This window comes from Myotis yumanensis, unplaced genomic scaffold, assembly GCF_028538775.1.
Source record: "Myotis yumanensis isolate MYYU_CA2020_CCGP unplaced genomic scaffold, mMyoYum1.0.hap1 SCAF_3, whole genome shotgun sequence".
Classification (NCBI taxonomy): domain Eukaryota; kingdom Metazoa; phylum Chordata; class Mammalia; order Chiroptera; family Vespertilionidae; genus Myotis; species Myotis yumanensis.
In genome coordinates this window covers 43140273-43157979 of record NW_027223754.1, presented here as the reverse complement: position 1 = coordinate 43157979, position 17707 = coordinate 43140273, and the positions used below count along the sequence as shown (strand labels likewise).

General features: G+C 41.0%; 1 protein-coding gene across 1 annotated transcript in view; it reads right to left on the bottom strand.

The window, feature by feature from the left end:
- Window positions 1–460: 460 nt before the first annotated feature.
- Window positions 461–17707, bottom strand: part of UGGT2 (UDP-glucose glycoprotein glucosyltransferase 2) — a 162014-nt gene continuing 144767 nt past the window's right edge. Inside the window, exons 36-39 of the mRNA XM_070408745.1 lie at window positions 17372–17486; window positions 14643–14759; window positions 4987–5113; window positions 461–907 (exon numbers count right to left, since the gene is read on the bottom strand). Of these exons, the coding sequence (XP_070264846.1) occupies window positions 885–907; window positions 4987–5113; window positions 14643–14759; window positions 17372–17486 (382 nt within the window). The 3' untranslated portion in view covers window positions 461–884. The remainder of the gene's footprint in view (window positions 908–4986; window positions 5114–14642; window positions 14760–17371; window positions 17487–17707) is intronic.

Sequence of the window (17707 nt, the reverse complement as noted above, 5' to 3'; positions counted from 1 at the left end):
TTGGGAACCGCTGCTTACTGGATGTTCCCCAAACGTCACTTATCAACAGAATCACCTGGGGAGCTTTTTAAACTAATCATCATTTCCCATGCTCACCTCTGCCCTGTTACATTAGTCACTTCAGGGGTGGGGTTCTAATGACACTGGACTCTCTTCCAGCCCCAGATGCCATGGTTCTAGAATAGCAGGATATTTTCTGAACACTGACTATACCTATTCTCCTATTAATAATACAGGAAAACAAAGTTTACATTCTTAGTTTCTATAAAAGTAGACAGTTCTTTTAAAAAAAATGCACATACCCCATAAGCCTACAAATGTTTTATGAAATAAAAATTATAAATATTCAAAATTACAAATAGAGCATAAGATTAAAACATAATTTAAGATAAAGTAGCATTATAGTGCAACACTACCTTCCATTTTACAACAGATAAGGTATAAATGGGATTACTTTTTAAAAAAATTCAGTGACAAGCATGCATCCCTTTCCTTTATCTAATTTTAAATCCATTTTGTGAATAAGAAAATATAAATGCACACAGAGCTGAACTACATAAAAATGTAGATGGTTTGGTAAATCCCCACTAGTCAGACATGTTTTTTACTGGGTCACCTGGCAAAATACCACTTTGGTAAAATCAGTCTTTTAAGCAATTAGGAAAAAGGAATAAACTTAGTTTTAAATACTCAGTGGTCATTTCTTATATAACTTAAATTTATTCAATAATTAAAGTACATGTGTTTTTAAATAATATTTTTTAAATTGAGGAATATGTCACTGATCTTTAATGAAACTTCCAAAAGTCTTAGCAGTAGTTCAACACTTCCCCAGCAGGTGGCAGATTTCTTGTCACACTTTCATCTTCTCATAAAAGCCAGTGCTAGAGTTCATCATGTGTCAAAACTGTAGGGGAGGAAAGTTTCTTTCTTGAAATCTTAAATATAAAATTAGCTTAAACCTTTAAACCTCACTGATGTCTGAGATATAGAAAAAGCACAGGTGCTGATTGAGGGTCCTTTTGTTTGTTAATTTAATACTATCTATTTGGTTCAATTATGTGACAAAAGAATAGCTCTCTGTACATTATGGTATCGGTTAGATTGTACCATATCATGACTACTTACCTTTGTCCCCTCCTAGAAGTGAGCTCTCATTAGTCTTGGAGGACAAGAACCATGCCTTATTTATCTGTTATCTCTAGGCCCTAACACCCAGCCTGGCCAGGAGGCCATGAAATACGCTAGTAGATTACTCACCTGCACAAAGTATTAGTGTAATGGAACAACAAAGAGCAAAAGACATACATGGTATTCTATGACGGGAGGAGAGCATTCAAACAGACACAGGTACTATACAAATGTGAGAATAACAGTGAAGACTCTTAGAGGCAAAAAATGGGTTCTTTTCTTTCTGCATCACTGAACTGTCACATCCTAATTGGTTTAAGAATGCTGAGAATTCGAAATATTTTCAGGTAGAAATTAAAATACAAATTAAATGTATTCTATACCACAATTCAAGATGGAAGACTATGTTTATATCTTCACTAAATTCCACTTTATCTTTTTATTTTTTATTTTACTTTATTTTTTTGTAAAGTATATTTGTATTGATTTCAGAGAGGTGGGAGAGGGAGGGAAGGAGGGAGAGAGGGAGAGAGAGAGAGAGAGAGAAACATCAATTATGAGAGAGAATCATTGATCAGCTGCCTCCTGCACATCCCCTACTGGGGATCGAGCCCACAACCCGGGCATGTGCCCTTGACTAGAATGGAACCCGGGACCCTTTAGTCCACAGGCTGACACTCTATCCACTGAGGCAAACCAGCTAGGGCCACTAAATTCCACTTTAAAGATAATAAAAAAATATAAAAGGGAATGTGGGAAGTGGTTATGAAACATCATTGGAGCAGAATTCTCAATGAAAATGGAAAAGAGAATATGCAGCTGAATACATAGCACACAGCTGAGATGTGGTGGTGTTCCTGACAGTGGAAAGCCGGGTGAGCCTCCTAACAGAAACGCTGGTGGGGACTGAATCAGACAGAAGCAATTAACTGAAGGACTAGTCTGGAGTATCTGTGCTGGCCGCTCCCCTCCCATCCTACTGCATACCAGAGGAAATCTGACAGCCTGCTTATCCCAAGATATAAAGTAGAAGACTTTTGTTATTAATCCTTACCCAAGGATATTTTTCCCAGTGAGAATGGAAGGGAGGGAAGACAGAGGAGGGAGGGAGGGAGGAAGAGGGAGAAAGGAAGAGAGAGAAATCAATGTGAGAAAGACACATTAATTGGTTGCTCCCACAGATGCCCCAATTGGGGCCAGAGATTGAACCTGCAACCCAGATATATGCCCTAGACTGGAAATCAAACCCTCAGCGCATGGCCAAGGCTCTAACCATTGAACAACACCAACCAGGGCCAGAAGACTATTTTTGAAAACAAATTGAATAATCTATTGAAGAGGGGGAGGGGAAGGAGAGAGAAGAGAGACAGACACGTAGATATTTTTGTGGGATGGGCTTTGATCTAGTCCCGTGGTCGGCAAAATGCGGCTTGCGAGCCACATGCGGCTTTTTCGCCCCTTGAGTGAGGCTCTTCCTAAGCCTTAGGAATACCCTAATTAAGTTAATAACAATGCACCTACCTATATAGTTTAAGTTTAAAAAATTTGGCTCTCAAAAGAAATTTCAATCATTGTACTGTTGATATTTGGCTCTGTTGACTAATGAGTTTGCCGACCACTGGGCTAGTCCATGCACATACATCTAGAGGGAAGTCTGTCAGTTCCACAGCATGCTGATATACCTAGAGCTATAAACCAACCCTACCATTCAGAGAAGAAGCCTCTTGGAGAAACAGCCACATTTACACCAAGGCGAGGGAAGCTTATGCCAAAGCCTTAAAAACAGTTACCTCTTTAAGTATAAAAAGACTTCCAATTTTATTCCCTATCTTCCATGTTGTTTTAATGTTCATAATGAACAGCGATTACATTTACAAATCAAGTAAAGAAACCAATAATCTCCTTTGTAAAACTTCTTTTATACACATAACCATATACAAATACAGACAGGCATGCAATTTTTCTTTAAGATGGGGTCAATCATATTTATACATATTCTATAACCTATTTTTCTAACTTGAAAATATGGTATCAGCACAAATACATTTATCTCTATTCTCTTGGAAGGCTACACTATATTTGTATGTATCAATGTTTATAGAATCAATCCTCTATGGACAGGCTATTTCTATTTCATTATTAAAACAATGCTATAACAAACATGTATCATGTATCATTTTTCTTTTAAATATAAGTTTCTTAAAGTGAACTGCTGGGTCATAGGGTATACATATTTAAATTTTTATACAGCTACTACATGTATGTGTAAATGAGTGTTCATGTATCAACATCCTCATTAATGCTGGGTACTTCGATCCTTTAACTCTTTCCAGTTCGATAAGAGAAACATTTAATTCAGTTTTGTGCACTTGTAATTATGTAAATTTTCCTTTCTTCCTTCCTTTTATTGCTTACTTTCCTTCTCTTCTACTTTGCTCTGACTTATTTATCTTTCTCTTTAAAAAGTTATACCACTTACACAATAATATTACTTCTGAACTTAAATATATTAGATTAAAAATACATGGGTATGTTTTAAATATGGAACATCTCAGACAACACATTGGTTTTGTTAAGGAAAACACAAAGTCAAGATGAAACAATTTAATGCTTATGTGAGGAAATTTATATATAAACATTTTAGCTTCTCTAAAAAATAGAGCTGGGGAAAAGAAATATTATATTTTAAACTACTAGGAAGAATTATTGTGAGGGTAAAAAATATAGTCCATGAAAGTCTCTTAACATACTGACTGAAAAAGCTCAGTGCGTTTCTTCTTTTTAATCCTCACCCAGGGATATGTTTTTATGGATGTCAGAGAGAGAGGAAGGGAGGGAGAAACACTGATGTGAAACATCAATTGGTTGCATCCCACATGTGACCTGACTGGGAATTGAACCCGCAACCTTTTGGGTGTACGGGACAATGCTATGAACAACTGAGCCACCAGGCCAGGTGCTGTTTTTAAAAAGGAGTAAAGAACAAAGGGGAGACAGACAGTGGGAAGGAAAGGGAATTATGAGGCCTGAAAGAATATTCAGCACACATCTGTTGAAGGTTTATGTAGATGATTAAATGCCAAGGTAACCACAGTTTTTTAAATCTAAGAAATGGAAGCAGATCTAATTCAAGTCACCCTCCAGCCAACGAACAAGGCTACTAGAATCAGGAACACGTGGAGAAACCTCTATTTTCTATGAGATTAAACTTGGGAGAGAGAAGATAATATTCTTAGTTAGTTATGTAAGGCTTTTATTAAACTTCAGAGCTTGGACTTTCATATTTGGGAAATTCAGTGTGATCACATAAACATTTTTTTAAAACTTTTACATTTACCTCTATCTTGTGTCAGGAGGTGACATCTATACTACACATCTATGTGGTATAGATTATATGAATTGAAGCTATATCCATGGGGGAATAGATTCTCTACCCATATATTTTTTAAAAATATGTTTTTATTGATTTTAGAGAGTGAAGAAAGGAAAAGGAGCGAGGGGTAGAAATACTGATGAGAGCAAAACATTGACCAAACAACGACCAGCTGCCTCCTGACAACCCCCACTGGGGATCGAGCCTGCATCCCAGGCATGTGTCCTGACCGGGAATTGAACCAGTGACCTCTTGGTGGATGGGATGTCACTCAACCAATGAGTCACACTGGCCAGGCTCTATCCATATTTTAAATTTGTGAGCTTAGTCCACATAAAAATATTCTTAATTATGTCATAGGCTTTCTTAAAGAAATTCTGACCTAATCACTTGATAACTTCACTATGAAATACGTATATAATCTATTCTAGTTTCATTTAATGCAACATGTGGTTCGACACCACCACAGAATGATTACTTACTTGCATTTTCCTTCTTGTTTTCAAGGTGATCTAGCAGTTGTCGTATCTCAGTATCATACTCCACCCACTCTGGGACAATCCTGGCAGCAGCTTTCAGTTTGGGTTCTTTTGTTTTGGGATTATTGCACTGAAAGTTTAAATAAAGTTTTGTTAATAAAAAATCATGCTCCAGAAACAGAAAGGAAATACTAGAGGACTCTGCTGTGTCACTGGAGCAAACAAAATGCATTTTGTAAGAGTAGAGTCCTAAGTCCTACGTCCTTGAAATACTGGAATTCATTAAATAGAGACAGGATTAAGTGAAATGACAGATCTTAGTTTCTGGAAGCAGTAAGTGTTCAATGCAAATACTTCAATCAGAAATTTAAAAAAAAATTGTTTAAAGACACTTTCATGCTTCATAAGAAGTTTTTCAAACAATTCTGTAAAGTATTTTGTTTGACAAGAGATCTAAATACATAAACATTCTGACAAAAAACATAGGAGACTGAGAGAAACCAAGATGGCGGCATAGGTAAACACCAGAAATTGCTGCCTCGAACAACCACTTCAAAAGTACAACTAAAAGACAAAATGCACATCATCCAGAACCACAGGAAGGCTGGCTGAGTGGAAATTCTACAACTAGAAGGAAAGAGAAAAGTGCACTGAGACTCAGAGGAGGTGCGGAAGTAAAGTGCAGAGGTATGGAGGCACACATGGAAAGGGCTGGCAACTGAGAACACGGTTGTCTTTTTCAATTGGGAGGGAGACACAAGCTCCCGACTGCTCTGAACTCCAGTTCCAGGCGAGTCTCTGGGGACCCAGACTCATACGGCGAGAAACTGGACTGTCTGGCAGCGGGCGGAACTCGAGGGTGGCTTTCTCTCAGAGGTGCTTGCAGCGATTACCACGGAACACTAAGACCCAGGACACTGAGACCAGGGGCCTCTTATGGCAGGGCTGAGGATTAGCCATAGCTGTTGCTCCGCCCTGTTGATTCCCTAAGATCCCGCCCCACCCAAGCTGTGCACAGAGGCTTTTGCATATGAATGACCTGGCCCTTTGCAATCCAAAATTACCTAACAAACTGCAGCTGGGTCAGAGAGACACAGAACATCCAAAAGAAGGCCCAAGGCCTCATCTGGGCACCTCCAAATCCCAAAAAAAGAAGAGGAATCTGCAGATCTCTCCATAGCTCCTGCTGGGTAGCCTCAGGCAGAGATTAAATTAGCACCTCCTTAGAGATCCAAGAGCCAGTGTACCCAGTGGTCAGATGGGACCATCCAGATTACAACTCCTCAGATCCATAAGGGACACACTCAGGGAGCAGACTCAGTGAGCACCAAAGCCCCACTGAGGCAGTCTTGCCCCAGAAGGGTGTCTCCAGCACAGAAGTTCTCCCACTGCAGACACAGCTGATTACCACAGCCAATTGGCCTGGAGGTCAATTCCTCCCAGTGATACCAACTATAATCAAGGCTTAACTACAATAAGACTGCACACAGCCCACAAAGGGGTGCACCAAGAGTGTCCACCTCAGGTAATTAGGGAGGCTGAGCTACTGGGCCCTATAGGACACCTAGCACAGAAAGCCACCCTATCAACACAGGGAAGCAGCCAAAATGCAGAGACAAAGAAACAGGTCACAAATGACAGAAATGGAGGAAAACAAACTATTGGAGATAGAGTTCAAAACCACGGTTATAAGGTTTTTCAAAAATTTTCTAGAAACCGCCGATAAATTTAGTGAGACCCTTAATAAATCTAATGAGACCCTTGAGGATATGAAAAAGGACCAACTAGAAATTAAGCATACACTGACTGAAATAAAGAATATTATACAGAGATCCAACAGCAGACTAGAGGATCGCAAGAATCAAGTCAAAGATCTGAAATACGAAGAAGCAAAAAACACCCAACCGGAAAAACAAAAAGAAAGATGAATCCAAAAATATGAAGATAGTGTAAGGAACCTCTGGGACAACTTCAAGCATACCAACATCCGAATTATAGGGGTGCCAGAAGAAGAGAGAGAGCAAGATATTGAAAACCTATTTGAAGAAATAATGACAGAAAACTTCCCCTACCTGGTGAAAGAAATAGACTTCCAAGTCCAGGAAACGCAGAGAACCCCAAACAAAAGGAATCCAAAGAGGACCACACCAGGACACATCATAATTAAAATGCCAAGAGCAAAAGACCAAAGCAGCAAGAGAAAAACAGTTAGTTACCTACAAGGGAGTACCCATAGGATTGTCAGCTGATTTCTCAACAGAAACTATGCAGGCCAGAAGGGAATGGCAAGAAATATTCAAAGTGATGAATAGCAAGAACCTACAACCAAGATTACTTTATCCAGCAAAGCTATCACTCAGAATTAAAGGTCAGATAAAGAGCTTCACCGATAAGAAAAAGCTAAAGGAGTTCATCACCACCAAACTAGTATTATATGAAATGCTGAAAGGTATTCTTTAAGAAGAGGAAGAAGAAGAAAAAGGTAAAGATAAAAATTATGAACAACAAATACATATCTATCAACAAGTGAATCTAAAAATCAAGTGAATAAAAAACCTGATGAACAGAATAAACTGGTGAATGTAATAGAATCAGGGGCATAGAAAGGGAGTGGACTGACAATTCTCGGGGGGGAAGGGGTGTTGGGGGGTGCAGAAAGAGACTGGACAAAAATCATACACCTATGGATGAGGACAGTGTGGGGGGTAATGGCAGAGGGTGGGGTGGGAACCGGATGGAGGGGAGCTATGGGGGGAAAAAAGAGGAACAACTGTAATAATCTGAACAATAAAGATTTAATTAAAAAAAAACATAGCAGCCGAAACCGGTTTGGCTCGGTGGATAGAGTGTCGGCCTGCGGACTGAGGGGTCCCGGGTTCGATTCCGGTCAAGGGCATGTACCTGGGTTGCGGGCACATCCCCAGTGGGGGATGTGCAGGAGGCAGCTGATCGATGTTTCTAACTCTCTATCTCTCTCCCTTCCTCTCTGTAAAAAATCAATAAAATATATTTAAAAAAAAAAAACATAGCAGACTATATTAATAAATATTTTCTTACCTTTTCTTTGGACTAAAAATTTGGTTTAATATACTTTACATTTTCCACAGACAAAACCATTTGTCAGCCTTTAGAAAAGTCTTGAGTTTCTTTAGCAAAAGCATTCATTCCCTTTCATATGCCTCTGTTCTAATCAGCAATTGGGGCTATATTAAAAATCAGTTAACCGGAACTCATTTGTCCACATAGTAATAGTTGTGAAATTCAGAGTATTCCATAAATCCAGTCCACATGGTCCAACTTACTGGCAGAGTAAGACCCATACATGTTATTTAACTTTGTGTGTGTGTGTGTGATCTTAGTTTCTTCATCTACAGAGGAGGAAATTAAACAAGATCATCTTCAAGGTTCCACTAATATAGGGTCAATTTAAACCACGTAACAACTGACTCTACTCTAGAGTTTCTTGGGAAAGTAAAGTTTAAAAGGCGGAAGGGTCCGGCCAGTGTGGTTAAGTGGTTGAGTGTTGACCTACAAACCAGGAGATCACGGTTCAATTCCTGGTCAGGGCACATGCCCAGGTTGCGGGCTCGATCCACAGTGCGGGGAGTGCAGGAGGCAGCCAATCAATGATTCTCTCTCATCACTGATGTTTCTCTCTCCCTTCCTCTTTAAAATCAATAAAAAGATTTTTTTTTAAAGGCGGAAGGTATAGGAGGGGGTTGAGAGGATCTGATTCTGAATGTATTGAAGGTTCAGCTGACAAGAGTTGCTGATGGGCTGAATGTGAGATGCATCAAAGATGACCCCAGTGTCTTTGGTTTGAGCTCAGTAAAGAATGGAAATGCACTTGACTGAGACAGGAAAGACAATGAGAGGAGCACAGACTTCACAAAGTTATAGACATCTATTTCCTCATTACAAAGCATTAACAGAAAATGTGTCCTGAGGCTTACTTCTTCGTGACATATTCTTATGGTTGCTGCAATTTGCTCACCCCCATGCCTTATGGGAAAGCTATTAATTATGAGTCATGAACCTGTCATCTTAATCCTTTCCTCACCAGATATTTGCAGTTCATTCCACTGTGGACTTTTCTTTCTATAGTAATAGATTTCTGAAGTAGTGAAAACAGGATTTTCTTTGCAGAAATTAACTTTACAGGCAAAAGGTTCTATAATGTGAAGATGAAACTATTTTCCCTCTTTTTGTGTCAGAAACTATTAAAATAAAAATACTGCGTTTTTCTTAAGTTTTTTTGTAATACAATTCCCCCCCCCCCCCCAATCTACATCTGTGGTGCTTAATTGGGCCTATCATGCCCCTTAGGGGAACTGTGGCAAGGTCTGAAGACAGTTATTTGTCACGCCTGCAGGTGGTGGGGTGCTGCTGCCATCTAGTGGGTAGAGGCCAGGGATACTGCTAAACATCCTAACAAAGAATTATCTGGTCCCAAATGTCAACAATGCCCAGACTGAGAAATCTTTACTGAAACAGAGTCTCGCTTCAGTTCCATTATGGATCCTTTTCCTCCCCCTTATGCCATTTCCTTGGAATTTTCTGCATTCCCTTAACATTTTTCCCAAGAAGCTAGCTCAAAATAGCATGTTCTCTCATTTTTATTGTAAGTGCTCTGTGGGATGACTACCACACTGGAGAGATGCATACAGGTGATGATGACCCTAGGCCAGGGGTGGGCAACCCCTGGCACGTGTGCCAAACATGGCACGCCAGTAACTTTTGCTGGCACGCGAAAACCTCTCTTATAATCTTCCATTTACAAATTTTTTCCTAATATCAACTTTTTTATTTTTCAGATAAATTCAGTGTAGGTGCATCTTAGATAAATAAATAATTTTACATAACAAGTTATCTTAAAGACCATAGACATGGATTGACAGTAGCAACATTACAGTTATGAAGTAGCAACGAAAATAATTTTATGGTTGGGTCACAACATGAGGAACTGTATTTAAAGGGCCAGAAGGTTGAGAACCACTGTGTAGGGCAGGGGTAGGCAACCTTTTTGTGAGTACGTGCCAAAACTAGCAAAATCTCTGACTCAAAATTCTTCTGCGTGCCAACCCTAATTTTTTGAGAATATGTTATGCCTACTTGATATCTCTTAAGGTGTACCTATGTGAAGAACCTTGAAGAAATAATAAAATTCATTCGAGCGACAAAAACACAGTATATGATGATGAAAAATACATTTATTTTTTAATGTATACATGTACACTGATAGTCCGACAGAAAACTTTATGACTCCTTTTGATATTATCAGTGGGACTTTTGCTGCTGCATCACTGATGACAGAGATTTTACATCAGGTTTATATTTCGTGACCTTCAGAGATATGCATGAGCTACTACTTTCATCCGTCAGGCTACTCCTATTACGAGACTTAACAAAATTCATCACTGAGAACAAAGATTCACAAGCGTATGTGGATGAAACCAAAACATTGGTCGGATCTAGGAAGGCAGGGAGAGTTAAGGCAGAGGCATAGAAATTGCTCTTCCCCTCTCTTGTTTTTCTTGCCCTATGCATTGTATCAGTCAAAATTCTGCTTTGTGAGACCTTACTTCTTTCTTAATATCATCTAACTAGAGGCCCAGTGCAGGTGTGGTGGTACCTCATTGTCATTTTAATTTGCATCTCTCTGATAATTAATGACGTTGAGCATTTTTTCATATGTCTCCTGGTCATTTGTATGTCCTCTTTGGAGAAGTGTCTATTAGGTCCTTTGCCAGTTTTTTTAATTGGGTTGTTTTCCTTTTGTTGAGTTTATGAGGACTTTATGTATTTTGGAAATTAACCCCTTATCAGATGTCTCATTGGCAAATATGTTCTCACATACAGTGGGCTCCCTTTTCATTTTGATGCTCATTTCTTGTGCTGTGCAGAAGCTTTGTATTTTGATGTAGTCTCATTTATTTATTTATTTTTCCTTTGTTTTTCTTGCCCTATGCATTGTATCAGTCAAAATTCTGCTTTGTGAGACCTTACTTCTTTCTTAATATCATCTAACTAGAGGCCCAGTGCACAAAAATTTGTGCACTGGGGGGGGGGGGGGAGGTCCCCCAACCCGGCCTGTGCCCTCTCGCAGTCTGGGACCCCTTGGGAGATAACAACCTGCTGGCTTAGGCCTGCTCCCGGGTGGCAGAGGGCAGGCCCAATCCCTAGGTGCAGCCCCTGGTCAGGCTCAGAGCAGGGCTGATTGGGGAGTTGGGGCGCCGCCCCGTCATGCACAGAGCAGGGCGGATCGGGAGGTTGCGATGCCACCCTCAGTCACGCTCAGGGTAGGGCCAATTGGGGGGTTGGGGCACCGCCCCCTGTCACACTCAAGGCAGGGTAGATGGGGAGGTTGCAGCGCCACCCCCTGTCACGCACAGAGCAGGGCCGATCAGGGGGTTGGGGCACTGCCCCCTGTCACACACAGAGCAGGGCCCATCAGGGGGTTGGGGCGCTGCCCCCTGTCACACACAGAGCAGGGCCCATCAGGGGGTTGAGGAGCTCCCTCCTGTCATGCACAGAGCAGGGCCGATCAGGGGGTTGAGGAGCTCCCCCCTGTCACTCACAGAGTAGGGCCGATAGGGGAGTTGGGGCACCGCCCCCTGTCACACACAGAGCAGGGCGGATCAGGGGGTTGGGGCTCCGTACCCTGTCACACACAGAGCAGGGTCGATCAGGGGTTTGGGGAGCTCCCCCCTGTCATGCACAGAGCAGGGCCCATCAGGGGGTTGAGGAGCTCCCCCCTGTCACTCACAGAGTAGGGCCGATAGGGGAGTTGGGGCACCGCTCCCTGTCACACACAGAGCAGGGCGGATCAGGGGGTTGGGGTGCTGCACCCTGTCACACTCAGGGCAGGGCCGATGGGGAGGTTATGGCTCTACCCCGTCACACACAGAGCAAGGCCCGTGGAGGGGGGTTGGGGCGCCACCCTCTATCACCCACAGAGCAGGGCCGATCAGGGGGTTGGTGCGCCGCACCCTGTCAAACACAGAGCTGCAGGGTGATCAGGGGATTGGGGAGCTCCCCCCTATCAGGCACAGAGCAGGGCTGATGAGGGGGTTGGGGCGCCTTCCCCTGTCATGAACAGAGCAGGGCAGATAGGGAGGTTGTGGCCCCGCCCCCTGTCACACACAGAGCCGCAGGGCGATCAGGGGGTTGGGGAGCTTCCCCTTGTCACACACAGAGCCGCAGGGCGATCAGGGGGTTTGGGCGCTGCCCCCTGTCACGCTGATCCCGGTGCCGGGAGACTCACTGCTCCGCTGATCCCAGTGCTGGGAGGCATATTACCCTTTTACTATATAGGCTAGAAGCCTGGTGCACGGGTAGGGGCCGGCTGGTTTGCCCTGAAGGGTGTCCTGGATCAGGGTGGGGGTCCCCACTGGGGTGCCTGGCCAGTCTGGGTGAGGGGCTGAGGGCCGTTTTCAGGCTGGCGGGTGACTGAAGCTCCCAACTGTCCCTTTTTTTCTTTTTTCTTTTTCTATTCTGGGGCCAGCTTTAGCTCTGAGGCCTCGCTGCTGAAAGCAGGTTTCTGGCCTTTACCTTCTGTATTTGATACAATGTTGCAGTCCGGCTGGCTGAAGCCTGGCTGACTGAAAGCCGGTTTCTAGGGTTTTGTTTAGCTTCTATATTTGCAACATAGCTGCTTAGAGTTGCAGCTGAGAGGCCGGCAAGTCAGGCGGGGAATGTTGGAGTTCGCCGTCACTGGAGCAAGCAAGCCTCCCTGTTCGCTTCAGTGCATGGCTGCCGGCCGCCATCTTGGCGACAGTTAATTTGCATAAGGATATGCTGATCATCCAATGGGAAGGGTAGCGGTCATACGCTAATTACCATGTTTCTCTTTTATTAGTGTAGATTTTTTTTCTGTGTGTGTGTGTGTGTGTGTCTGTGTGTTTTGGGGGGTTAATCCTCACCTGAGGATATTTTTTCCATTGATTTTTAGAGTGGAAGGGAGGGGGAGAGACACAGAGAGGGAAACATCGATGTGAGAGAGAGTAAGGACTGGTTGACGGGGCTAGGGATTTGAGCCTATAACTGAGGTACATGCCCTTGACCGGAAATGAATGGGCAACCATTCAGTCCACAGGGCTGGAGCTCTAACCACTGAGAAAACCAGCCAGGGCATGCCATCTTATTTGTTTTAGCTACCTTTTATCATCTACAATTGCATTCCAACATGTTGGCATGGTATTTTTTTCTATATAATTCTACACATATCTAGAAAAACATCCCTATATTTTATTATTCTGTCTTATTTTGTTCAAATTCAAAAACTATGAATTTTAATATTTAGACAGTTTATTCTTCAATGATGATCTTATACACAAATATTTTATACTTAAATTAGTACACAGAAACAATATGATCAGAAAAAGAATGATGATATCTTGTAACTGTTAGAGACAATGAATAAGTTTGAAATGTTTCATGTCTAGGATAATTAAACTGTAGCATAGTTAAAGTGCTTAAAAGAAAAATGTAATTAAAAATTCTTCTCAAAAATAAGAAAGAAAATAGACATGTATTGAATAATTTGAGTGGAACAATTATTTTGGTTATGTGTACTTGGGAGAAATATTGGCAGGAGAATTAAACTGATGATATGCTAAGGTGATAGCTAACTCATGAACATGTCAGCCCACGGCCTTTCTCTCCAAAGCCCTTGTGCAGAAAGAGTTAAACAAGCAGGCCTGAGATTGCTATTCTTTTTTTTTAAAATTCTTTATTGCTGAAAGCATTAGAGACTGCTATTCTTGGAAAGGCCTGCTTGCAAGGCTGGCCTGTGGCTTGTGTCTGGAACTTGCATTTCAGGAGTGCTCCCACCATTCCCTGGTAAGAATGGCTCACTGTGCCTAATCTGTGCAAACAACATGGTTTATGCTGAACACCTACCTTCCTTCTGGATGTTGGGAATTTTGGTATGTGCCAGGCAGAGGGGGTGCTGATGTGACCAACCCCCAATAAGAATCCTGGGCACTAGGTTTCCAATAGCTTCCCTGGTCAATATTTCATATGGTTACGAAAATTTTCGTAGCTTAAGGAATTAAGTTTGTCCCATGTGACTTCACAGGCTGAGGGTTCTTGGAAGCATGGTTTTCTCTGGACTTCACCCCATGTACCTTTTCCCTTTGCTGTGTATCCTTTCACTAGAATAAATCATAGTCATGAGCATGACTATATTCTTTTAAAAAAATATTTTTTATTGATTTCAGAGAGGAAGGAAGAGGGAGAGAGAGAGATAGAAACACCAATAATGAGAGAGAGTCATTGTTTGGCTGCCTCCTGCACGCCCCGCTCTGGTGATCGAGCCTGCAACCTGAGTGTATGTCCTGACTGGGAATCCAACTGTGACTTCCTGGTTCATAGGTTGTCACTCAACCATTGAGCCATGGTGGCTGGGCAGCATGACTATATTCTCAGTCCTGTGAGTCCTCTTCACTAAACTAAGAAGAGAAATCATCAAACCTAGTGTTGATTCAGGGACCCCCTGACACAGCCCTATACTTGCCAAGCTAAGTAAATACCATAGTAAATACTAGACTGAGCAGCAGTAGGCCAGGTGTGTGCCATTCCATTTGTAAAACAAAATATTTCTATTGAACATTATCTTATTTGCTTATACACAAATGAAAATAACCACAGACACTCACCAGATCAATTGTTTTGGCTCTTTGTTTGGATTCATCATCACACCAGGTTTCACACCACAGCCAATCTTGAGGAAGAGACTTAATGGCGACTTGGTAAATCATATTATTGGGAAGATCCTACAGAGAAAAAGATTTAAACAGAGGTACAGAGATTGGAGTCATAGCAAAGGAAGTTGAAGATGTGATTTAGAGCAGCGGTTGCCAACCTTTCAAGGGACCTCACGGACCACCGGTTGGCGACCGCTGATTTAGAGTATAAATAGTTCCTTAAAAACATGTACAACTGAGATCTCTCTATTTTTAAACTTTAAATACTTAACTTGACCCAATCATCTTGTGTCATGAATAAACCCATGCAAGGGAACTAAGTCCACACCTGCCCTGGACTGGACCCCTAGCTCAAGGCTGAAGAAGGCCTAGAAACCCACCATTTCACATTCCCCAAACAGACTACCTCTACCTGCCTTGAAACCCCAGGATCAATCACTCAGACTGTGCTTGCTATTACTGTCTATGTCAGTCACTACTACAATCTCCAGATTCTGAGGGGATCTTTCATTTTCCTGTTATAAAACAATGACCCATGAACATTTTCACATTTCTGCCTGCTCAGGGCTTTCTGAGCAAAGAAATTGAGTTAAAGGATGTTTAAATGGCAAATGAGCACAGTAATCTAACAATAGTGACCTCTGGAGAGATTCAGAGACATTTCCCCAGAGATATTTATTCATATGCCAGGGGATGTAGAGTCCTTCCTTACTCTCCCCAGACAATGTTGGTTTACATTCCAGAGCAAAGGGCATGCTTCCTCTCTCTCTATCCCAGAGGGCACAAAGGGTACCTGTGTTAGCAGATCCATCTAAGCTCCAAGATTCACAATTTTAAGGTTCATCTGTCAACACTCCTATTAAACATCAATACTGAAAATATTAGCTAATGCAACAAGACAAGAAAAAGAAATAAAAGATAAACAAATTGGAAAGGAAGCAATAAAACTGTCTTTGTTCACAGATGCCAGGATTGTTTATGCAGAAAGTCCCAAGAATCAATAAAAAAAAACCCTCCTGGATCTAATAAGTAACTGTAGCAAGGTTTTAGGATACAAAGTTAATATATAGAACTCAATTGTGCCCTGGCCCAGGTGGCTCAGTTGGCTGGGTGTCATCCCATGTACCGAAAAGTTGCAGATGAGATTCCCAGTCAGGACATAGGCCCAGGTTGTGGGCTTAATCCCCAGTAGGGGGTGTGCAGGAGGCAGCTGATTGATGTTTCCCTCTCACATTGATGTTTTTCTCTCTCTCTCTCCCTCTTTTTCCACTTTCTCTAAAAATCAATTTAAAAAGTATTAAAACAAAAAAAGTAATTAGCTATATACCAGCAACAAACAATTGGAATTTGAAATAAAAAATACATTACCGTGACATTAGTGCCCAAACCAAACAAACCAAAAAAGACAAAAAATAAACCCAGGTAAAAATCTAACAAAATATGTTCCTTTATGTAAGGAAAGAAAACTATAAAATTCTGATTAAAGAAATCTGGAAGATCTAAATAAATGGACAGTCCATGTTCATGAATAGGAAGGCTCAATATTGATAAGATGTCAATTATTCCCAACTTGATCTATAGATTCAATGCAATGACAATAAAAGTCCCAGCAAATTATTTTGTGGATATTGACCAACCTGATAGTAAAGTTTATATGGAAAGGCAAAACTGAAGAACAACAACAAAGTCAGAGGACTTACACTACCGAACTTGTAGTCTTGCTATAAAAATCTATAGTAATTAAGAAAATGTGGTATTGGGAAAAGAACAAACAGACCAATGGAATAGAACAGAGAGCCCATAAATATGGGAATTCTTTGTACTTTGTGCTTAATATTTTTCTGTAAACCTAACATTGCTATACAAAAGGAAAATCTATTCAATAATAATAATAATAATAAAAGCTACATTGTTCCTTCCAAAACCTTTTTCCTTGGAATCCATTCCTTAAATAATCTGCTCTGTCATCTTATCCCAGCCACTTTTTCACTTGGTCATGTCCTAGCCAAGTCCTCTTCAATTTCAAATTCATAATCCCACTCTCTGACCACCTCTTGAATTTCAGCTCACTCCATCTAGTACTCAGATATCAAAATCCTTTTATCACCACTCGAACCTCCAATCAACTGATCCTATTTCATTATCATCACCCCTTGATATCTTTGCTCCCTTCCTTTCATAACTTAATTTCCATAGTTAATCATGATAGTTAATTCCTTGAATATACTCTCGATTGTCTTACCCTTGTTTCACTTAGTTGTATTCACTTGGCAAAATTATAGTCCTGGTTAAATCCAAACCTCTGCACTTTCACCCATGCAACTAAACATGGCTTGCAAAACATATGGACACACACACAAACCATGCTGTTTTCATTTTAACCTCATGAATATCACTCTTAAGGGGGACCTTAATACTGTCGAACAATTATATATGTGCCTGTTCATGTACAAATCTTTGTGTAGACAATATGTTGTAGGATGGGAAAGTGAAGATAAAATACTATTATTTTTTAAAATGTTGAGCTTGAAGTTAAAAAATTTATATGTAAGTCTAGATTTTCAATAGAGAATTCTATAAAAAGAAAAGGCTGAAAATATAAAACTTTGAAGTCTACAAACCTGGAATTGGAGCAGTCTATATCTATATACTGATAATTATTCTATGAACATTTTACTTACCTGATCTAGGTTTGAAAGACTGTTTGGATCTTGACTGAGAGCTTGGTACTGGCCTCGGAGCCTGTCACCTGCTGCAATTCTCCTAAATCTCTTGAGATCCACTACGTATAAGGCACTGCAAAAAATGAGTACTCCTTGATAGCCTATGTTATTTATAGATTTTTATTTCCCCCCAGTGTTTGTCTACTTAATATTAACCTTAGATATCCTTGGACCTAATAATAATAAATCCTTTTATAAATTTGCTCCCAACATCTAATACTGTTTCCAAGGGGTTTGAAGTTTGTTATACTGTTAGGACCCATATCCTCTTAGGGTCACCTCAAATTTTTCCAA